Below are 17,877 nucleotides of genomic sequence, written 5' to 3' on the forward strand. Positions count from 1 at the left end.
ACCCTTCAAGTATAAGCATATGTCATTGATGTAACTCAATCTAAAAAGTTAATTTTAATGGTGAGAATTATTGGATTCATATTAAAGGGCCGATATGAGACTCTTCAAATCCATTCACGTCCAAGGCTGCTCTAATATCATATAAATAAATATATCTTGACGCTAACTCAAAAATAAAGGATAATAATTACTAAAATCATATTAAGAATCCATAGAATCCATCCGTTATCTCCGACGTGAGATTATATTCATGACCACCCCATACATGCTTAGAAACGATCTGATATTAAATACGTAAACAATCTATTTGGGGTCCCAATTAACATTGGAATTATGACTTTGATACCGGACCTAACTCCCTCGCACACAAACAAAATTTTATTTGTCTATATTCTGCATTTCTGCTTCTATGTTTTATTCAATTATTTTATACTTAGCGTAACAAATTGACTTTCATGAGGATTTGATGTGAGAAAAGCTGCAATTTTAGTAGTAAGTTTTTTCTTTTTCCAAGAAGCAAAAGGCAAATTTAGATTTGAAACCTCAATGGTAGATTTGTTTTGTTGTTTCAGTTAAATTTCAAGTTCAAAGAATCCAAAGACCGAGTCTTTAATTTATATTCACACCTCTTCATTTTCTTTACATTTCATTAATTTACCTTCAATCCCTCCCCCCTTTTTCCATCTTAAAAATCATTATAAAATGGTTTAAATTAAATTTTAAGGTAAAATAAATAAGAGAAAAATTGCACGTCAGGAGGAGAAGACCATGCAGCCTATCAAAACAATTATAGGTAATTGATTGAACACTGCACAATGAGAGAAAGAGTAAGTGGGACCAGCTAGCTACAAGATTCTTTTCTCGTGTTTCCCACAAACACATACTTCTATAAACAATGCAAAAAAATGTCATTACCTTAAGGTCCATGAGTTCATGCAATTACTATATTCAAGAATTTGTTTTTTAAAAAAAGAAGTAATTCTCCTCAAGAAAATAATAGTCATCCTTATATTTCATTTTATACGATTTAGTTTGACTGAATACAAAAATTTAAGAAAGGAAATTATTTTCAAATCTTATAGTTTTAGATTAATTAAAGATGCATGTGTATAATTTGTCATATGACTTATTAGTTCTTTGAATCTTCGTTTCTTAAATATGTCATGTGAGATATTGAAATTAATGAATCAACAAGAAAAGGAAGAAGAAAATATCAGTATAATCCACAAGTAGGATCTAAGGAAGATAGGATGTACGAAGAACTCACCTCTACCTTTGCGGCGTAAAGAAGTAATTTCTGATAGACTTTTGACTCAAAAGAAATAAGTATAATAAACGAACATAGATTAATTAAAAAAAAATCTAAATTATAAAAGTGACATTTTAAAAAATAGAGTGAAAAGAGAAGTAATATAAATATATTGAAAGTAAAGGAATATGAGTTATTTAATTAAGATTATGAATTTGAAAATCTAATTGTTAAAATCAATAACCAGTAAAGGTTGCTTATAATTATGATAATAAGAAGGGTGGGTGGTTTGCATAGTTCCAAAAGACGTCATTTCCAGTTCCTGTGTTTTACGTTATGATATGCTAATGAAAAAGAAACACGGTAGGTCTGTTCTTTTATTAATTATTAGATTAGAAGGAAACAGAAAGAAATTATAAAGAGGGACATGAGAGTAAGCAATGATGTGACTTAAAGTTGTGATAATACCTAAAAGGCACTAAAAAGAGTTCATTTGATACGCAAAATAAGATGAAATGTCTCAAAATTATGTTAATGAAAATTTATATTATATTTGATTGACGATATAAATTTATTCTTCTACAATTATTTCTATCCTATCCAACTTGGGTTATTTGAAGAATATTACCAATTAACAAATTTCTAATTCCAATTAGAGTCAAAGATTCGTGACTATGGTGTGTGTTCAATTAATTTGAAACAACTTTATATAAACTTCTGGAGTACAAATAAGCTTATTGGCAATGGTTTGGGGGATAGTACTGAGTATCAAACAAGAAAATGAAATTGAAGGAATAATTAAGGATCGTAACCATTCGTTTATCTAATCCATAAAATATATACAAAATATATAAATAAGGAGTATGTATTTTATATACTAAATATACATATCTTATACAAATCTATAAATAACATATATACAATTTCTTTTTACATATATATATTCATATCGGTAAATTAGTTGTCCCAATGATATATATCTGTAACTTTCCTAACAATTAATTCATGCATTAGCATGGAATTCATTATCAATATATACCCAACCGACAGGAGAGATTCTCATACAAATGTGTCCATTAACTAATTGACAAAGATAAATATATCTTTATATAATCTTTGGATGAGATGAGAGTTAGGTTCATAATTATTCTCTGAAGTTTTTTAATTAATTCTTGATTTGAGTTATTTAAAAGGGAAACAACAAAAGTGTCATGTTGTGTACAACTTGCCAGATTCAGAATTAAGATCTCTTATTCTTTAATCTAATTTTAAATCCATATATTTCTTGATGTGTTTGTTTTTCCCCTTTTTAAGATTTCTGTTTGTATTTCTTGAGATTTTTGTGATGTTAACAAAGGCCATCACCTGCCAATTTCATGTATTTTGCACTTTATTTATCTATTACTTGGTCATTGCTTACAATTTTGACTTAAATTTCTAGCTTGTTTTGTCTGATGTTTACCTACACTAGTTAAAAATTAAATATTTTTTTAAAAAAAAACAACAAATTATTAGTCTATTTGTAGTTTGTGATATTAGCTCATTTGATCTTAGATAAAAAGATGTGGAAGATGCGAATTATGATAGAAGGTTAGTAGGTAAGAATGCTTCTATTCTAGTAGGTGGGGGTGCATTGTCTTAGTGCTTTTACTAGTAGTCATAGTGCTATGATTGTAGTTTTTTGTTCTTCGGTTTTATTGATATCTGTTTTTCTATGTAGTTCGATTATAATCTTGTTTGGTTGTAGGATTGCTCTGCTAATATCTATTGTTTGGTTACTATCTATTATTTCTTGTACTTTCATTACGTCTTTTTCTAATCTATCTTTGTCTTAAGTCGAGAGTCTATTGAAAACAGTCTCTCAACCTCACATCTGAGTTAGAGGTAAGATTTGTATACACTCTATCCTCTTCAGACCTCATGTTGTGAGAATACGTCGGGTATCATGTATGTTGTTATTTTTATTTATAAGAAATTAATGTTTCAATATTATTCCAATCCCATAAACTCTATCCTCTTCAGACCTCATGTTGTGAGAATACTTCCGATATCATGTATGTTGTTATTTTTATTTATAAGAAATTAATGTTTCAATATTATTCCAATCCCATAAACAATAGTACATTTATTCACTTTGTTGTGGGTATGAATTCACCACACAACAATACCAAGTGGACATGGCAAAAACAGAAGATCAAAGGGGTCAATACATAGGTTGCATTTATATTGTGGTCTAGCATGCTATTCAAGGAAACAGTATAGTGAAACTTATCGCGATTTACATTATTCGGGATTTAAAGTTAGACTTGATAATTCAAATTTCAGTTTCACAATAATTGTCGCGCCAAATTTCTGACAAAAATGTCTAGAATTTGGTTGTGCAAAGAATATGCTAAATTATCTAGACTTTTTTTTTTGGGGGGGGGGGGGGGTAAATTATGCGGTATGACAAACGTTACTACTATATTACGCATTTATGGTATATTTTAAAAATAATTATGGCTCGCGGCAAACATAGCTATCTATTTAAGTGGTATGACAAATCTCGCTTGCCCAGATATACAAATATATATATGTATATCAGTTATCATTATAAAATTTTTCTGACAAATATACATATACAATTAGACTAATATACATATACAATTCGTCTCTCTCCTCTCTCCTCCCTCTATCGATCTCGCTCGCCTCTCTCCTCCTCTCTCTCAATCTCACTTGCCAGATATACAAATACATATGTATACCTGTTACATATATACAATTTTTTGACAAAAACACATATACAATTCGACAGTTATACGTATACAATTCACCTCTCGCTCGCCTTTCTCCTCCCTCTCTCGATCTCGCTCTCCTCTCTCCTTCTCTTTCTCAATCTCGCTTGCCAGATATACAAATACATATGTATACCAGTGTTTGCATATTTCGACATACAAATAATTCGTCGGTATAGCGTTTGTATAATTTGCTATAGTGTTTGTATAATGGCAAATTTATGTTTGTCATTATAAGTAATTAGGGAAACTATACCCATATGGAGTAATTATGCTTAAAAGGTTAGCCATATCTGAAAATTTTCCTTTCTTTTTAGTTTTGACAAGCCCAACTATAATCCCGTATATCTAAAGTTAAACCTAGTTGAATCCCCGGGCCCTAAAAGGTTAGCCAAATCTGAAAATTTTCCTTTCTTTTTAGTTTTGACAAGTCCAACTATAATCCCGTATATCTAAAATTAAACCTAGTTGAATCCCCCGGGCCCTAATTACGTGGGCTTTGAATGTTATATTTCATTAAAAAAGACGGTTTAAAATTGATTTTAACTTTTAAAAAAAATAATTTAAAAAGAATCACCACTTAATTTTTAAGAAAATTTAAAAAACCTTAATTTTAAAAACTTTAACAGTTTTGAATCTCAAAAATTAGAGAGAAAAAATAGTAAGGGTTCAAATTTCCACTTTGAGAAGGTGTTAGTACTCAAAGTAGCCGCTAACGCATGGTTATCCAACGATTTAAATCATTTAGCTAACTTAGAAAATATTTTAAAGTAAAGGAAAAATATTTTGAATCAATTGAAAAAAATAAAAATAATTGAAGTATTTTCAAAATTTTCAAGACTACATAAAATGTGATTAAGCAAAGAAAAACATTTGAAGTGTTTTTAAAAGATATAACTTGAACAATTGAAATAATTTAAACATGAGTTAAATTTAAGGAAATAATTAATTAAGAGAAAAAGAGTTTGAGGTAAACCAACATAACTAAACATTAGTGTCAAATAAACAAGGACAATTTACATAAATGTACTGCATTAAGAAAATATTTACTATTTATAGTAATAATATTTTTTTTCACTGAATACTTATAATACAATTTTAATACATATTAGCGAGAATAATTTATAAAAATCATATAATACAAGTTTTATTTATGGATAATTTATTTATCACATACTTTAATACACTTATAATACATTGTGTCAATTTCTTACCAAACAAGTATAATATATTTTAAAACACTATAAATGATAATAAATAAAAAATATCGCTAAAATCAGTAATTATTTATTAAAAAATATTTTTCCTAGTAATTTTTCCAATAAACAACTAGGAGTTAGATGAGTTATTAAATATAATAAAAGGAAATAAATATTGGGCCCAAGTCTGGTTCTGTTCACCTGGGCCAGCAGCTCGGGCCAAATTGCTGCATTTGGGCTTTTCCAGCCCATTTTTGGTGTGTATCACTGATGTATATACTCTGTATATCAGTGTATAGAATCCTGTTTTCTTGTATATCAGACCGTATATCAAGTGTATACGGTCCATTTTCAGCCTCTGCTTCCTTTTCTGCTCCAAATTCGCGAGGTAGACTCAACACAACGAATATTGGATTTCATCCCAACGAAAGAAATGACAAAAGGAGGCAAGGGATGTAGTTGATGCGAAGAAAATGGTGATAAGGATTAGTAACTAATAATGCAAATTAAAGAAAAAAGAAAAAGCAGGTCACTGCACTTCATACAATTAACACCAAACACTTAGAATGAAATATGATTTAGCCCCATATTAATTAGACTAAGGATAAGCCAAGAAAACCACTGCCATAACACATGAGAAGTAATCACAGAGCAAACATAATTTAATATGAAACTCCAAGCATCCAAAATGAGATAAAACTCACCGATTTAAACATGGGTTACTGAATCGAAACCTCTTTTAAGAATCCAACTCAAACAAACACATTTTAATCAATTGAAAAACTCACATCATACTCATATTGAATCACCTAATTAACTGATTAACTAACTCCTACAAGATAGGAAAGCTTCAAACAGATTGCAAATACGGAATTTTAGACCAAAGCCAAGTCATTTCAAACACTTGTTGTCAATATTAGACAAATCAAACAATTGTCATGCCTACACACCAAAACTTTCAATGAAATTTGCAGCATGATGGATATGAGAGGAAAACTCGAACAAGCTATTAAAACGATCTAAACGAAAATGAGTATCGACCAACAATCTAATCATAAAATTTTATACGATCGAACCAAAATAAGAATCAGAATCCTAATCCCATATATACTCAAGCATACTGAAACAAAACTGATAACTTTGATGATGGAGTCTTGTTAGACGACTATATGAGTCAAGACGAGTTAGACGAGAAGAACTAATGGAAGTTGAAGAAGCGTGAAGCTGCAGGTGCAGCAGAAGAAAGAAAACAGAGAAAGTTGCAGAGAAGAAGAGGAGAAGTGAGAAGATTACATTGCTATCCAAAATGATCACATTATGCATATGCACTCCCTCTTCATGTGGTGTGAGTGAGTTGTATTTATAGAGTTAGATTAGTTAGTTACAAGTCACTATCAACCTACAACTAACCTCTAACAACCTTCAACTAACTTCAACTAACTTCTAACAAACTATTAACCATATCTAACAAACTATTAACCATGGTAGCTTGCATATGGTTAACACTCCCCCTCAAGCTCATGGTTTGAACAAGTTCATGACTCCAAGTTCCTTCACCAGCAGTTGATGTTGGCCCTTGCCAAGACTCTTGGTGAGCAAGTCGGCTAGTTGATCTTTGGTATGTGTGAATTCTGTTTTCAGCATACCTTGGTTGATCTTTTCTCTTACAAAATGGCAATCAATGTCTATGTGTTTGGTTCTTTCATGGAATATAGGATTGGCAGCAATTTGAATAGCTGCTTTGCTGTCACACACCATGGTTATAGGAAGCTCAATGTGTATGCCAAGTTCTTCAAACAGCCCTACAAGCCATGTAACTTCAGCAGCACAGTGAGCCATGCTTCTAAACTCAGCTTCAGCTGAGCTTCTGGCTACAGTCTCCTGTTTCTTAGATTTCCAAGATATCAGTGCTCCACCAAGCTTGACCAAATAGCCAGTTACAGATCTTCTTGTTTCCAGGCAGCTTCCCCAATCTGAGTCACAGTAGGCTAGAAGCTTGTTGGTGTCTTCTGCAGGCATTAGTAGTCCAAGACCAGGGGCTTCTTTTATGTACCTAACCACTCTCAATGCAGCTTTCATGTGAGACTCTTTGGGGCAGTGCATGAACTGACTCAGAACCTGAACTGAGAAGGCTAAATCAGGTCTAGTCATGGTCAGATATAGAAGTCTTCCTACCAGTCATTAGTACCTGCTGGGATCCTGAAGTTTGTGATCTTCATGTCCCTCATTACCTGTACCTCCAACATACTCATCATATTGTGCAGATGTAAGCTTCTGATTCTGTTCCAAGGGAGTTGCTGCAGGTTTATCTCCCCCTAGACCACACTCAGCTATTAATTCAAGAGCATATTTCCTTTGAGACATGTGGATCCATTTGCTTGATCTGGCACATTCAATCCCTAGGAAGAATTTGAGCTCTCCTAGATCCTTCATTTTGAACTCCTTCTGTAGGTCTTTTCTGGTGTCTCTGATGATGTCCTGGTTACTACCAGTGATCAAAAGATCATCTACATATACAAGCACAATAAGTATATCATGCTTATCATGTCTAGTGAAGAGTGAGTAATCATAGTGACTTTGATGGAATCCCAGCCGAAGTAAAGACTGTGTTAGCTTAAAGTTCCACTGCCTTGGTGCTTGTTTGAGGCCATATAGAGACTTGTGAAGTTTGCAGACTTTAGTGTTCTCCCCCTGTCTAGCAAACCCAGAAGGAATGGTCATGTAGACATCTTCTAACAAATCACCATTAAGGAAGGCATTGTGAACATCCATCTGATGGATGAGCCAACCCTTTGAAGCAGCAAGTGCAATAATGGATCTCACAGTAACCATTTTAGCCACAGGGCTGAAAGTTTCCCCATAATCAAGCCCCTCTTATTGGCTATACCCCTTAGCAACTAGCCTGGCCTTATACCTCTCCACTTCACCTGTAGATTTGTATTTTACTTTGTAGATCCATCTACAACCAATAGGCTTCTTACCAGGAGGGAGATCCACCAGACTCCAAGTGTTGTTGTCCATTAAGGCATCTATTTCCTGTTGCATGGCATGGATCCACTGAGGGTCAAGAGCAGCTTCATGATAAGAAGAGGGCTCTGAGATAGCTGAGAATGTCTTGATGCAGTAGCTGTAAGATGAAGACACATGTTTGTAGCTAACAAAGTCAGAAACTGGAAATAGACAAGAGTGGCTTTTGGACTTAGTAACAAAATCCTGAAGCCAGATAGGAGGTTTGGTTGATCTGGAGGACCTTCTGGGAGGAGCTGCTGTGGGAGATGGAAGTGGAGAATGGATTTCAGGAGTAATTGGTAGCTGAGGAGGATCATCAGGTGACTGGCTAGTAGGTGGAAGATCATTATCAGGTTGTACTAGAGTTAATACAGGAAAAATGGGATTGAATGAGGTTTGAAAGTCTTTAAAAGGGAACATGTCTTCTTTGAACACAACATGCCTGTTCACAAAGAAGGACTTAGTATGTAGATCATACAGAATATAGCCCTTTTGAGACAAGGAGTATCCCATAAGTACAGCAGGTATAGCTCTAGGAGAGAACTTATCAGTAATGGCTGGACAAGTAGCATAACATAGCAACCAAAAATTTTGATATGAGAGAGGGATGGAGGATGTTGATACAGTATCTCAAAGGGAGACTTATAAGATAACAGTTTAGATGGAAGTCTATTAAGGATATAGACAGCTGTGGTAACACATTCTCCCCAAAATTGCAAGGGTACTGATGCCTGGAACCTCAAGGCTCTTGCCATGTTTAAGATAGTTCTGTGCTTCCTTTCTACTACACCATTTTGCTGAGGAGTGTAAACACATGTGGTTTGATGACAGATTCCCAGAGTTGACAGCATGGACTGAAAGGCTGTGCTCATGAATTCAGTCCCATTATCAGTTCTAAGTACTTTAACACAAGTTGAAAACTGGTTATGGATTTGAGCAAAAAAATGTCTCATCACAACTATAGTATCAGATTTAGCTGTGAGAAGAAATAGCCAAGTGAATCTGGAGTAGTCATCTACTACAGTAACAAAGTATTTCATTCCATTATGAGTAGATACTCTATATGGTCCCCAAATATCACAATGCACCAAGTCAAAGAGTGCCTTTGAAGTGTGAATGCTTACAGGAAAAGGAATTTTTATTTGTTTTGCTAATGGACACACTGTACAAGGTGAGCCGTTAGAGATATCTACTCCTGAGAGACTAGGGGACCTTCTTATTACATCAATAGGAGCATGTCCTAACCTGCTATGCCACAGTGTACTTGACTCAGAACTACTACCATATACAGCACTAGTAGTAGAAGACACTTGAGCTGTAGAGGTACTGCATCTCCTCTGAGTAGAATCAGTATGGTGAAAGCCTTCCTTGAGGATGTAGAGTCCTTCATCTTCTCTACCAATCCCCTTGACCTGTCCACTGTAGAGATCCTGAAAGACACAAAAATCAGGAAAGAAGGCGGCCATGCATTGAAGCTCCTTAGTTAGTTGTGACACAGATAAGAGGTTGCATTTGAACTCAGGAACAAAGAGAACATTGTCAATAACTTGATCTCCAAAGACTTTTGTGCTGCCAACATGAGACACTAATGCAACATTTCCTGTTGGTAGTAGTACATGCCTTCTTTTAGGCTTAGACACTGAGGTATAATTTTCTAGTGATGACAGCTGAGATGTCATATGGTTAGTGGCTCCTGTGTCAACTATCCACTCCTTATTTACATATTTGGACACTAGAGTTGACAAAACTCTACCTGTTGTGGCTGCTTTGGCTGAATGCTCTCCACCAGTATCACTGCCTTTAGTTAGTAGCTGCATTATTTGCTGATATTGTTCTTTTGTGAAGAAAGCTGCAGGTGGCTTGTATGCTGCACTAGGCTCTTCATTGTGTGATAAGCCTGCACTTTGAGCAACTGTAACTTGATTAGCAAAGGAACTAGAGCTAGGTGTAGAACTACCAGTTTTCTTCTTGGATCTCCAGCCAACTGGATATCCTTTGACTTTGAAGCATTGCTCCTTAGTGTGACCTCTGTAGCCACACACCTCACAGGTAATAATAGGTTTTTGTAGTTTCTAAGAATTAAACTGAGCTTCATAGTGACTTCTAATTGGATTACCACCACCTCCACCAGATTGATGACCAGAGTTCCCATTACCAAAACTATGACCACTCCCTTTTTAGCTAAACATTGCAGTACTTTCCATCAGTTTAGGCAGGGGTGATTCATAGTTAGTGTGTGCTATGTTCCTTTGACTTTCATGATCCATGACAAGGGAGAAGGCTTTGTTAAGAGTTGGAGTTGGAGACTGCATCAAAATTTGTCCTCTAACTGCAGAGTAGGTTTCATTTAGTCCCATTAGGAACTCTAGTAACCTTTGATACTCATAGTGATCTTGAAACTTCTTAGACTCAGGGCACGAACAACCTGGACAAGGCATAATTGAATCATATTCATTCCACAAACTTTTGAGTTTTGTATAGTAATCTGAAATTGACATGGTTCCCTGACTTAGACCATGAATTTCTTTATGGAGTTGATACACATGAGCTCCATTTATCTTGTCAAATCTTTCCTTTAGATCACACCAGACTTTGTGTGCATCTCCTCCATACACCACAGTTCCCAGCAATCCTGGTCGAACTGCATTCATAATCCACGAGAGGATTACAGCATTACACTTCTCCCAAGCATCAGACAACTCAGGTCCAAACTTAGACTTAGGATATCTACCATCAATGAATCCAAGTTTACTCTTGCCTATTAATCCAATTCTCATTGATCTACTCCAGATCGCGTAGTTCTCTGAACCAACTAGTTGAAGAGAAATTAATGAGCTACCTGGAGTATCATTTTGATGCAAGAAGAGAGGATGATTGTGATCAATGTTTGGTATTACCAGCTCAGATGCTGCTGTGTTTGAGTTGAAATTCTCAGCACCTCGTCTTCCAGTTGCAGTTTCACCAGCTTCATCTAGATTCACCATTAAACTTTCTTCGAAAATTGAGAATGCTGAAATGCTGAAAATTTACTGCGACTCAAACTCCTTTCAAGACGAGCACTTGCACTTCTCGGTTTCCAGTTCTAGAAACTTACCAAACGCTCTGATACCATGATAACTTTGATGATGGAGTCTTGTTAGACGACTATATGAGTCAAGACGAGTTAGACGAGAAGAACTAATGGAAGTTGAAGAAGCGTGAAGCTGCAGGTGCAGCAGAAGAAAGAAAACAGAGAAAGTTGCAGAGAAGAAGAGGAGAAGTGAGAAGATTACATTGCTATCCAAAATGATCACATTATGCATATGCACTCCCTCTTCATGTGGTGTGAGTGAGTTGTATTTATAGAGTTAGATTAGTTAGTTACAAGTCACTATCAACCTACAACTAACCTCTAACAACCTTCAACTAACTTCAACTAACTTCTAACAAACTATTAACCATATCTAACAAACTATTAACCATGGTAGATTGCATATGGTTAACACTATGAGAAACTAATCTACAATGTTGAAACTAAACACAAGCAGAACATGGAGAAACTAAATGGAAAGAAATTACCTTTTTAGGAGTAGCGACTGGACAACAAGCTGAAGTGAGCTATTCCACAGCAGGAACGAAACTTCGCCGGGAAGGATCTTCGAATTTGAGAATCTAAGAATTCCAAGACTTTTATCCCTAAAATAAACTTTAGCTAAACTATTGGAGGGAGTGCTTTCGTATCTCAAAACAGTGTTTCTGTGGATGAAAGACGTATTTTCCACCATCCCCTTTTACAATGACTACGATGACGAAAATTTCTAGGAACAAGTTTTGGGAAAATTTTCCAACCATAAGGAATATCCCTAATTTTTCAACAAATTCCAACGAAACAAAAGCGAGGACCTTCCGATACTTGAGCAAAGGATATCAAAAGGACGAAGGGAGAGGGACGCAGTTGTACTGGATTTGGGGTCGTCTGGTTTGGATTCAGTTGTTGAGGAAGAAAGAAGCGAGTGCGAGTGTATTTATATGTGTATGCGAGTGTGTGTATATAGTGGGTTCCGGGGGAAAAGGGACGATTGTGCTGTTGTTGTAGTTGTAAGTATAAGTAGATGGATTTTGTGGGTCGGTGGAATTGGGCCTATGTTGGGGTTCAAAATTGAAAAAATTAACCGAGAGAATATTTTTAATAAATAATTACTGATTTTAGTAATATTTTTTATTTATTATTATTTATAGCAATATATAATAATATTATGATATATATGTCATGTATTAAAATTGAATTATGCATGCAATATAAATGTATTATAAGTGTTTTAAAATATATATACTTGTTTGATAAGAAATTGACACAATGTATTATAAGTGTATTAAAGTATGTGATAAATATATTATTCATGAATAAAACTTGTATTATATGAATTTTATAAATTATTTTCGCTAATATGTATAAAGTTGTATTGAATTGGAATTGAGTTTAAATGTGGGAAAAATTATCTAAATAAACAACTTGTTTTATCATATTATTTAAAAATTTCTACCATTTGAAAAAATTATAAAAAATTTCATCATTTTTCATTCTCTGTTGCATCACTGTACGTGATGTATCGGTTAGATACATCACTTTATGTGATATATAGAAAAGTTGGATATATTAATTTACGAGATGTATCGATCGGATACATCATGTAAGTGATATATCACGACGTCGGATACATCACATTCGATCGAATACATCACATAAGTGATATATCAAGACCTATGTGATGTATCCAAAAGTTTGAATAATTTGTAAAAGAATAAGAATAAAATGTAATTGAAAAGAATTACTATGAAATTTAGGTACAATTTACTTAAATGTACATGTTGGGAATAAGAGAATTGGGGTGTTTTTGGTCGGTAAAATTGATATAGGGAATGGGCTGAAATTTTGTCCTAAAATTTGGCTAACAATGGGTTCAAAATAGGCCAAATTACATAAATAATATATTATATTACATTAATTACAAATTATGACATAAGATATACTCTTATAAAAAATAGCATCAATTTTATTACTCAAAATAACAAAAGATAATATATAAATCTTTTCGTTTCTCTCTTCTTCTTCTTTTTTTCCAATCATTTTCTCTCTCCTTTCTCTTTCTTCCTCACTCTCTCTCTCTCTCCCTCTCTTTTTTCTTTCTTTCTCTTTCGCTTTCTTGTTCTTCCTCTTTTAAAATAATAATTAGTTATTTTAGTTTAAAACTTAATTTTGAATTGAATATTATATAAATAATGATTTTACTATTTTTTTAAAATTACATAATTTTTTAAATATAAATACATATATAATGCATTTTTAACACAATAAAAAAAATATAAACGATAATGGTAATATATTTTAAAAATTCAATAGATTATACTTATTATAGACATGTTTCAATGCACGTGGTGAATATATAACTAAAATATTTTTAATACAATAATATATTCTGTTAATAAAAGAAAAAAAAAATTATAAAAGATTTTGAATTCAATATATTATATTATAGACATGTTTCAATACACGTGGTGAAGATATAACTAAATATTTTTAATACAATAATATATTTTAGCACCGTTAATAAAAAACAAATTAAAAATAATTATAATATTTTTTAATTCAATATATTATACATAATATAGGGATATTTCAATGTTCGCGGTGAATATATAACTAAACAATTTTAATATAAATGTATTATAAGTATTATGCGTGAATTGCAAATATTACAATACTATTCAAATTAATTTATGTTGTTAGAAATGTATTACATTTGTTGAAATAACAACAATCAAATTCATAATAATGTATAATATTGAATTCGAATTGTAATACATTTTGAATTCAATATGTTATACATATTATAAATATATTTCAATGTACGTAGTAAATACAACAACAACAACAACAACAACAACAACAACCCAGTGAAATCCCACATCGTGGGGTCTGGGGAGGGTAGAGTGTACGCAGACCTGACTCCTACCAATGTAGGACGGCTGTTTCCGAAAGACCCTCGGCTCAATAAAAGACATAAAAAGGGGGTCAGATAAGATTAAAAAATTCAAAGCGCTATAGGAAAATAAATAACGAAGGCATCACAGATAAAATAGAGTAATCACAAGTACTGAAAGTAATAAATAGTAACAGAAATAGCAGAAATGAGAGCACAAGGAATTGTAATGTGCTAATGCGCCTACGAATAGGGAAGAATAACGAGACTATGTACTAGCCTTCTACCCTAATGTGTGCCCTCCACACCCTCCTATCCAGGGTCATGTCCTCGGTAAGTCGTAAATGCGTCATGTCCTATCTGATCACCTCTCCCCAATATTTCTTCAGCCTACCCCTACCTCTTCTGAAACCATCCATGGCCAGCCTCTCACATCTCCGCACTGGTGCATCTGGGACTCTCCTCTTCACATGTCCAAACCATCTCAGTCGCGTTTTCCGCATCTTGTCTTCCACCGAGGCCACTCCTACCTTTTCTCGAATAACCTCATTTCTAATCTTGTCACTCCTGGTATGCCCACACATCCATCTCAACATTCTCATCTCGGCAACCTTCATTTTTTGCACGTGGGAGACCTTAACTGGCCAACACTCCGCCCCATATAACATAGCTGGTCTAACGACCACTTTGAAGAACTTGCCCTTAAGTTGTGGTGGCACCTTCTTGTCACATAACACACCGGAGGCGAGCCTCCATTTCATCCATCCTACCCCAATACGGTGTGTGACATCCTCGTCGATCTCTCCGCTGTCTTGCATGATAGAACCAAGGTACTTAAAACTACTTCTCTTTTGGATGGCTTGGTCCCCGAGCCTAACTTCCGCGCCAACCTCTTGAGGTGTCTCACTGAACCTGCACTCTAGGTACTCTGTCTTGGTCCTACTCAGCTTAAACCCCTTAGACTCCAAGGTGCGTCTCCAATCTTCCAGCTTAGCGTTAACTCCGCTACGAGTCTCATCGATGAGGAATGTACGTAGTAAATATATAACTAAAATATTTTTAATACAATAATATATAAAAAATAATTATAATAAATTTTGAATTCAATATATTATAATTATAATGCAGTGAATATATAATTAAAATATTTTTAATAGAAATATATTACAAGTATTATATGTGAATTTCAAATAATTTAATACTGTTTAAATTAGATTTAAATTTAAATGATTAATTAATATTTTTAAAGAAGAGAAAAAGAGAAATAAAGGACAAAAATAGGAAGAGGAAGGGACGTACAAAGAGAGAGAGATAGAAAGAGAAAGAGAAAGAAGAGGAAAAAAGGATGGAAAAAAAGGGGGGAACCAAATGCACATAGATAAGTACAAATATCATTAATGCAAAAGCCTATTACAATTATTAAAGTTAAAATTATGGCATAAACGGCAATAATTCTAAAATAGCATTAATAAGCGAAATTAACTAAATAAATTATATTAATTAAGAAAAAATTATTTTAAAATAAGGATAAATTACACCACACAGCCATTCGCACAATTATTTACAAAACAAAAAGGTCATGACTTTTTATCTTAAGAGAAAAATGGCCAATGGTCACTCAGCTATTACAAATGGCAGCTGCAATATTTTTTTTGACCATTTGGCCATTTTCTTTCATACTTTTTAAAAAATTATTAGTATTATATTTTGCCGTGCTATTTAAAGAACAAAAAATTGTTGTTTTAATTTTTTTCTGTTATAATTGTTTCACTTTTTTTGTGGAAAAAATAAATATTTATATCTTTTTTATTTTTTTATTAAGACGAAATGCATGATAGTCAAATAAATATCGATATATTACATAATTATTTATATAATATCGATATTATACACATTTATACAATAACATTATATTACATATACATTTCATAATTATTTATACATCTTATATACATATTTATACATCATTTATACTATATATATATATATATATATATATATATATATATATATATATGCTTATACATCATTTATACAATATTGATACATGTATATATACTATTTATACTATATCGATACAGAAGGGGAGCCTTGGAGTAACTGGTTAAGTTGTTGTCATGTGACCAGGAGGTCACGAGTTCAAGCCTTGGAAACAGCCTCTGGCAGAAATGCAAGGTAAGGCTGCGTACAATAGACCCTTGTGGTCGGGCCCTTCCCCGGACCCTGCGCATAGCGGGAGCTTTAGTGCATCGGACTGTCCTTTTTATACTATATCGATATATTACATAGTTGTTTGTACTTTATATATACATGTTTATACGCCATTTATACAATATTGATAAATGAAATGAATTGAGTGGAAAAAAAATATAACTTTTTTTTAAAAAAAAGCACCAAAAAACAATAGCTGATTTTTTCTTTAAAAAAAATAACGCTGCAAAAGAAAAAAGAAAATGAAGCAAAAATGGTCTGCCTTGGACTGATTTGGGCTTTTTAGTCTAGAGCCCATGATATGCTTTGGGCCGATTTCAGCTTTGTAGTCATGAGCCCATTACCTATCTTGGGCCTAATTTGACTATTTTTTTGTAAATTGAAAATAACTATATTTATTGTAAAGTAATTATTTTATTATATATATTTGAAACTAATCCTTAAATTGGATTGCAAATTTGGTCAAGTGAATTAAGAATTTAACCAAAATTGGAATTACTTGGTAAAATTGGCTGGAATTTTAATAAGATGAATTAACATTAATTAATTAACGAGTTTCTTAATTTTAACCATATAGAGTAATTATCTTAATTATAAACTACTTAATTTTAAAATATAAACTACTAATTTACGAAGTAATTAATTAAAAATAAAATCTTTTTATTGAGATCATTTTTAAATATTCATAAAAGCTCATAATTATATAAATAATTATAATTACATGAATAATTATATAAAACTATATAAATCATTTGAAAATTACAAAATGAAAAAATTACTTTAAAATATTTTGAATTTTATAAAAACTAATTATTTAAAAATTATTTAAAATTGAAGAAGCTCGATTATTAATTTACGTTGTGGATAGTCAAAAGTGGTGTCAACATTGAAAACAACCCAAATTATAATGGCTTGGACTTTGCCTAAGATTTATGGAATGAGAAACTTACATAAATAGCTATAACAATTACTGGGCCGAGTGTCAATGCAGCTAAAATTTTAAAATTTAACCGATCTGGTCACTGGAAATCCCGGTTCAGTTCGACATAGTTTTCAAGCTTCATATAAATCAAAAGATCATCTGGAAGTTTATGAGTTAAAAGCTTTATCTTCGTTCTCCTTGCTACTATACGACTATTTCGAGGTCTCTTTTCGCTCTCAAAGACTTATCGCGTAAGATTTCTTGAATGAATTTGCACTTTTTCCCATTAATTTCGTTTATTTTCAGTTTTTTTCGCTTCAATCCCTTTTAAAATAGTTTGAAATAACTCTTAGGGATTCTAACTTTCTATTCCTATATTGACATGACTTTTAAATGTTGTGATATCAATAAGGCTATGATCTTTGTATTGGCGTTGATAAATAAGTGTTTATTGTGCTTTAGAAAATTGAATTTATGTTTTCTCTGTTGAATTTTTGCTGTATATTTTGTGGAATGTTGGTTTTTTAAATTTCTGGGTGGATGTTGTAAAGGG

General features: G+C 32.9%; 1 protein-coding gene across 1 annotated transcript; it reads right to left on the reverse strand.

Moving 5' to 3' along the window:
- Positions 1-6,740: 6,740 nt before the first annotated feature.
- On the reverse strand, positions 6,741-7,373 carry LOC129903492 (secreted RxLR effector protein 161-like). Its single transcript, XM_055979060.1, has one exon. It carries the CDS (start codon positions 7,371-7,373, stop codon positions 6,741-6,743), a length of 633 nt encoding a protein of 210 aa, XP_055835035.1.
- Between the last annotated feature and the right edge of the window lie 10,504 nt (positions 7,374-17,877).

The sequence above is a fragment of the Solanum dulcamara genome, chromosome 9, assembly GCF_947179165.1.
Source record: "Solanum dulcamara chromosome 9, daSolDulc1.2, whole genome shotgun sequence".
Lineage (NCBI taxonomy): Eukaryota > Viridiplantae > Streptophyta > Magnoliopsida > Solanales > Solanaceae > Solanum > Solanum dulcamara.

Excerpts from the sequence above, each read along its gene's own strand:
- LOC129903492 (XM_055979060.1), bottom strand. The coding sequence starts at position 7,373 with ATGACTAGACCTGATTTAGCCTTCTCAGTTCAGGTTCTGAGTCAGTTC.